The sequence below is a fragment of the Peromyscus leucopus genome, chromosome 2, assembly GCF_004664715.2.
Source record: "Peromyscus leucopus breed LL Stock chromosome 2, UCI_PerLeu_2.1, whole genome shotgun sequence".
Classification (NCBI taxonomy): Eukaryota; Metazoa; Chordata; class Mammalia; order Rodentia; family Cricetidae; genus Peromyscus; species Peromyscus leucopus.
In genome coordinates, this window is record NC_051064.1 from 14,946,514 (window position 1) to 14,953,404 (window position 6,891).

The 6,891-nt window shown below is 44.3% G+C and overlaps 1 protein-coding gene across 1 annotated transcript; it reads right to left on the reverse strand.

The window, feature by feature from the left end:
- Window positions 1-4,898: 4,898 nt before the first annotated feature.
- On the reverse strand, window positions 4,899-6,412 carry LOC114694603 (4-trimethylaminobutyraldehyde dehydrogenase-like). The gene has a single exon (XM_037202381.1). It carries the CDS (start codon window positions 6,390-6,392, stop codon window positions 4,899-4,901), a length of 1,494 nt encoding a protein of 497 aa, XP_037058276.1. The 5' UTR covers window positions 6,393-6,412.
- Between the last annotated feature and the right edge of the window lie 479 nt (window positions 6,413-6,891).

The window sequence follows — 6,891 nt, forward strand, 5'->3', positions numbered from 1 at the left end:
TTTACAAGAACCAGAGTCATAGCACATGTCAAAAATAAAGTTCATATTGGCCCTGGTGGTGCACACTTGAAAATATCAGTATTCATGAGGCTGAGGCAGGGGCATCTTAAATTCAAGGCCAGATTGAACTATGTCGCAAGAAAGACCCAATGTCAAAAGAAAAGGCATTCAAATGGCTCAGCTGGTAAAGGTTTGTCACCAAGCCTGACAACCTGCATTTGATCCCTGAGACCCACATGGTGGAAGAAGGGAACAGATTCTGTTAAATTGTCCTCTCAGCTCCAAACATGAGCAGTGGTACATCCATGCCATTCATATGCATACAAAATAAGTAATCAAAGATGTATTTTAAAGCTGCAGAAATAAGATATGAATACTATACTCATCAAAATATTGGATATTTAGGTAATCTCATCATTTTAAGAACAATGAAAATCATAACTTACAGCTGATGGTAGAGTTCAGCTGGTAGAGTCCTTGCACAGGTCTGAGTTTATAAACCTTATTTTTATTCATGCTTGTCTTGAGGTTTAAGTCTAATGTCAGGTTTGGGCTTTGGGTGAAGGCAGCTGTGGTGGTTTGAATGTAACTGGCCACTTAAGCTCACAGGGAGTGGCACTATTAGGAGGCTTTTCTTTGTTGAAGTAGTGTGACCTTGTTGGAGGAAGAGTGTTACCATGGGGGTAGGCTTTGAGGGCTCTTTTGCTTAAGCTTTGCTCAGTGTCACAGCCCACTTCCTGTTGCCTTCTGATCAAGATGTAGCCAGCACCATGTCTGCCATGTCCCACCACGAGGATAATGGACCATGCCTCTGCACTGTAAGCCACCACCTCAGTGAAATGTTTTCCTTTCTAAGAGTTACTGTGGTCACTGTGTCTCTTCACAGCAATAGAAACTCTAGCTAATACAGCAGCACACTCTGAGGTGAACACATTTCAGACCAAGATGTCATATCTTAAGCCAGAAAAGAGAAAACGGGAGAGGAAGGTGGGTGGAGGGACAGAACAGGAAGAATACATCAACACCTTCATGGGTGCACTTCCAATGATCTAAACTCCTCCCAGTAGATGCTAGCTCCTAAAGTATAGAGACCCACAGAAATTTCCTAGTGAGAACTTACTCAGTGTCCAAGAATCTGAGCAGGCTTTATCCAGCAGGGCTGCGTAAGGGATTGATTTGACCATAGGAGTGGTTATGAGGTGTATAGAAGGGTCTATACTTGGCTGTGCGGTATGATTTGATATAGCAAGGGGGAGGTCTTCTGCCCCACCCCTTGGCATTGTTATAAAAAGCCCTTTTGAAGAGACAGAAGGGGCTGGTGGATTTTGATCCAGGTCCTCCCAAAGCTATCCTGTGTTTCTGTCTCTCTCCTCTCCACTATCTTTCTATCTGCAAGTTTCTTATCCCTCTTTCCTCTTCATAGGAACCCTTTAAAAGGTGGGAGCTGGTCTCCCACAGATGGCTCCTGAACAGCAACTTGGGTGCAGAGGAGAGTTAAGTGAGAGTAAGAAAGAACCCCATGGAAGCAGCTGGACATGTCCAGTTTTGTATTAAGATTTAGGCAGTGGTATTTTATTCTTCAGGAGCAAAAACTATATATAGAAAAATTAGGCTGCAATAAGTATATCTCTCTGTATAGGTCTCTCTCTCTCTCTCTCTCTCTCTCTCTCTCTCTCGCTAATTTCTATTAAAATTAGGAAAAATATAGGGTTTATGTATAGGAATATTGTGTAGGAAGAAACTTAGGGTAAGAGTAGAATTTCCCTAGTGCCAGACTTGATGCATAAAAAACAGTGTCCAGGAACAAGCAGCCACTGCAGACTTAGCAGTCTGAGAAAGAAAAACCAAAATGAAATAGCAAGCAGATGTTTGAATATTCACTTGTAGAAAGTTTGAAAACTAGGGAGTTAAGGTAGAACCACAAGTACAGAGGTTTTTGGAGTCCGTAGAGGAACTGTGTCCTTGGTTTTCTGACTATGTGATTCTGGATGCAGACTCCTGGGGGAGAACTGAGGTCAAAATGTAAAAATATTATAAGGAATATGGGCCAGAAAGGATTCCAGTGGAAGCTTTTGGCCTATGGCCATTAATTCGGGACAGCTTAGATCTAAGCCTTGAGTGGCAGGGGGGAGTTTTCCCTGAGGTGGACTCAGGAGAGACAAAACCCTCCACTCTTGGCCACAAGGCTGAGTTTAAGGAACAGAAGTCTTGGAATCAGACAAGGGAGGAACTAAAGGGCTTTAAAAAGTTAGCAATTTCTCTTTCTCAAAAACCGGAAGCTCTTTGGGTCTCTTCTTCCCAGGTCTCTTTTTCTTCTGTGGGGGGTGGAATTAGACTCACCTGGGGTCATCTATCAGAATGGAAAGGTTGCCCATAATTGCCCTGGCACAAAAACCTCCCAGATCATGGCCAACCCTCGCTGCTAGTGCTGCGTCTCCCTTTCAAGCCAGCATTCGGGAGGCAGCTAGCAGAGGGTAAGAAGTGCAGGGCTTTCAAATGTTCCCTGTAATTGAACACCCACATGTCCAGGGTAGTATAGTATTAGTGAATGTAAACGGAGCCAGGGTTGCAGCAGCCATGACAAGTTGTGGCTCGATTTCCTCCCAGACCCGGAAGGACTGCTTGAAAACCACAGCTCGTAGTGGCTGGGTTTCCCTCCAAAGCCAGGGCTGCTTGAGAGCTGCAGCTTGTAGAAGCAGGAGGGACCTTGAGTCCCTGGGGCGAGAGGCAGTTGAGCGTGCTGAGGTCTCAGGACTGGGATTATAAATGCCTGAACAGAGCTAGCAGCTAAAGGCACAAAGTTTCTGTTTGCTGGCTGCACAGAGTTTTCTGAAAGGAGCTCTGTAGTAGCTCAGTTATTATGGCAATCACCTTCAACCTAGGGCAAGATGATTGAAAGTGCCTCTGTAGCTGGGAGTGAAGTTCCAGAAATGTTTGTTTGCACTTAGTTGAATTGTTGTATTCAGGGGAACTGCAACGAATTGGGGTAAAGGGACCATCCCCTGGCCAGCAACCATCTGACCCTGGGTGCATTCCCACCAGTTCCAGAATGGCTTGGAGGGCCTGGCAGGGAAAGTGACTGGGGGTGGGGGGAGTGGCTTATCCCCAGTGTTACAGCCCCTCCCCTCCAGCAGTGGCACTCATTCAATCCTGGGGTCAAGGGAGCTGGATACAAAGACTCTAGAGATACTGACCAATTAGGCTCTGGTTTCAAACTTTCAGGGGAACTTTAAGACTATTGTTAGAACTGACTTTTCTGAGCTCTTACAAACTTCAGAAATGAAACAGTTTTGAGTTCACCTATAATTTTAACCATGGTGACTCACAATTCATGTACCTTCTGTCTTGTTGAAAGAAAATGTAAATAGTTCTGCTAAGAGATCTTTTTAGATGTTTGCTAAAGTTTGTAGTCCTATAGAGAGTTTGCTTTTGAATGTAAGAGTTGTAAATATGTACAGTAATATTCATACTAGAATTATGTTAATCTGTTGATATTAATGAACCATGGTTTGGTGAAGCTAAGGGAGTCTTTGAGCTATCAGCCCAACTCACAGATGGGAAAATCTTTAGAGGATCTCAACCTGTAGTGTTTAGGCCCAGATGTGGGAGATTTGATGCATTTATTAGGAGACATACGTTCTCGGTGCAAACCCAGTGCCTGTCATGTGGTGCAACCTTACTCCAATTTCTGTGGGGAATGAAGAGGACTTGCTGAGGTTTGGGAAGGCTTGGAATCTTCTTCTAAATCCTCCTTCTATCACATGCAGCCCTTCAAATTTTTATTTATTTCTAACCTAACTTATGTAGCTGTTAAACCCTGGCTTATCACAATTATGATATAGCTTTATTAAAGAAAATACAGTTGCTAAATATTTTTTTCAGTTCATGTTTCTGTATCTACAACTGTTATTTCATGTTTTTTTAACATACTCCCTACAGAATGTAGGATGCCATTTTCTTTCCAAGTTCTCAGTTCATTTCACAATCATGAGATTACAGATAAAGAACTCAATGTTCTGGGCAGGAGCCATTCACCTACCATGAACTCCTTATTTAGGCAGCAACCAGCTGATGTGTCATAGAATTTGTGCAAGTGTGGCACCTGTAGGAACATAACATGATTTTCTGTCCAAAAGTATATATGTATGTGCATGTGTGGCTCATATAATTACATGGACACATATGTTTACCATAAAAAGAAATAGAAAGAATATTTACAATGGCTGAATCCCATCGTATGATCATCATCACAATTCATTTTTAAGCAATGGTACCATGGCTTCACAGAATATGACAGTCTTCATTGCACCAGTAAATACTGAGAGGAATTAGTTGAATGGACTTTTTTTTTTTTTGCTTTTGTAATAGATTTATTATGCATGTGTATGATACAGGGGAGGAGCACACCACCTTTGTGTGGGGCCTGGAGATAGAACTAAGGTGATCAGGCTTACCCACTGAGCTAACCAAAAACAAACAAAAAAAGCTTTTTAAATGCCAGTGAATCACTTTTTCTACAAGTATTAAAACTTTTCTGTCTCCAAATAAAAGCTCTCATCAGGAACGCAAGAAGGAAGGCATCTTTAGAGCAAACTAGAAAGTTGCCATTGTTGGTGGGATAGACGTGTACAAGCAGAGCTGTGGCCTGCCTGTTCTGAGCGGTGTGTTACTAGGGTTTACAGACCTCATAGGGACTTATGGGAAGAACAAGTTCCCTGGTTAGTGTCTGAAAGGCACTTGTGCACATTTGCAATTGGGAAGGATGACTGCAAGATAGAGGGCAATACTGACCCATTCTCTCATCCTGAATTACCCAAAGACTGCATGGAAGAAGCTATTCAGTTATACAGCTGTAAGGACAGCCAGCTCATTCCACAGCCTGGCCACGGGAACAGGATTCACTCATTTTCAAAAGGTGACTCCACATCACCCATCTCCACATATACCGTCTTGAGCTGTGAATAGTATTCAATTGTCACGCGGCCATTCTCTCTGCCAAATCCTGACTTCTTATATCCACCAAAGGGCAGCTCCACCGGACTGACGTTGTAGTTGTTAATGTAGCATGTTCCCACCTGAAGCTGAGCCGCCACCCTGTGAGCCCGCTGGATATTCCTGGTAAAGACACCAGCTGCCAGTCCGTAAATGGTATCATTAGCCCGCTCCAGAACCTCTTCTTCATTTTCAAATGATAAAATGGACATAACTGGTTCAAAGATCTCCTCTCTCACACAGGTGATGTCATCTGTGCAATCAATTAAAATGCAAGGTGTCATGTAAAATCCATGTTTTAATTTAGGATCCGTCGGTACATACAGCTTTCCACCATAGAGCACGGTAGCACCCTGCTTCTTTGCTGACTTTATAAACCCAAGGACTCGTTCCAGATGTGGCTCATTGATGAGTGGGCCCATCCTTGTATCTTCCAGAAGGGGGTCTCCAATTTTTATCTTTTCAGTCTGCTCTACAACTTCTTTTATAAATTTATCAAGAATTGTTTTTTGCACAAACACTCTAGTGCCATTACAGCAAACCTGGCCTTGTGAAAGGAAGTTGGCCACCATTGCCCCCTTCACAGCATTCTCCAGGGTACAGACTGCGAAGATGATAAGAGGAGATTTGCCTCCAAGTTCCAATGTGACAGGTTTGATTCCTTTAGCTGACATCTCCATGATCTTCGTGCCAGTGGGCACGCTTCCAGTGAAGGAGACTTTGGCCACGTCAGGATGCTGACACAGAAACTGGCCTGTGGCAGCTCCCCCTTGCACCACGTTGAAGAGCCCAGGAGGCGCACCAGCTTTGGTATAGATCTCAGCCAGGAGCAAAGCAGACACAGGCATGAAGGGAGAGGGCTTAAAGATCATGGCATTACCACAGGCCAAAGCAGGAGCAGACTTCCAACAGGCAATCTGGAAGGGGTAGTTCCATGCTCCTATCCCCACACACACCCCGAGTGGCTCTCTTCTGGTATAGCCAAAGGATCCTCCTGGGAGTTGGATGTGCTCTCCTGCCATGGATGCAGCCAGGCCTGCATAGTATTCCAGGCACTGCCAGGAAGTGTCAACATCCTGACGGGCCTCAAATACGGACTTCCCATTGTTGATTGTCTCCATGGTGGCAATTGCATCTTTCTGTTCCTTTATCATCCGGGCAGCCTCTAAAAGGACTTGGGCATGCTCCATGCCAGATTTTTTACTCCAGCTTTTAAAGGCAAGCATTGAATTTTTAACAGCCAGATCTACTTCCTTTTCTCCTGAACACTGTAAAGTAGCTATCACTCTGCCAGTGGCCGGCTCGAACGCCTTCTCCGTGCCGCAGCTGTCCGCCGGCTCCACACGGACCCCGCCACGGTAGTTGAGTGGCTGCAACAGGACGAAGGTGCCAGTGTTCATGGCGGCGACCACAGAGCAGAAGAGCGAAGCCTGCCGGGGTCGAACACCCAAGTCGTCCATTTCAGATCCCCAAGAAGCTCCAGGAAGGAGAATGAGACTTCCTCTTGAGCCTGCAGGTTTTCGCAAAATTTCTTTGTTTCACCTTTATTTCTTACTCCATTGCTGGTTGTGTAGCTGGTTGGCTAACCCCTGATGTTCTCGTTCCTTAATCTTTTCTGAATGGACATTTATATAGGAAATCTCTTTCTGATAAATAATTTATATTACAAATTTAAAAGAGCTCTTACAACTCAAAAGAAAACAAGTAAGGGTTGGAGAGATGGTTCAGTGGTTGGGAGTTCTGACTGATCTTTCAGAGATCCCAAGTTTGATTCTCAGCACCCATGTGGCAGCTCACAACAATCTGTATCTCTAGTCCCAGAGGATGCAATGCTCTCTTCTGGACTCAGCAGGCACCAGGCAAACACATGGTACACAAACATATATGTGGATGAAGCAG

Bases quoted from the DNA above. Each gene is read 5' to 3' on its own strand.
- LOC114694603 (XM_037202381.1), bottom strand. From the start codon at position 6,392: ATGAACACTGGCACCTTCGTCCTGTTGCAGCCACTCAACTACCGTGGC.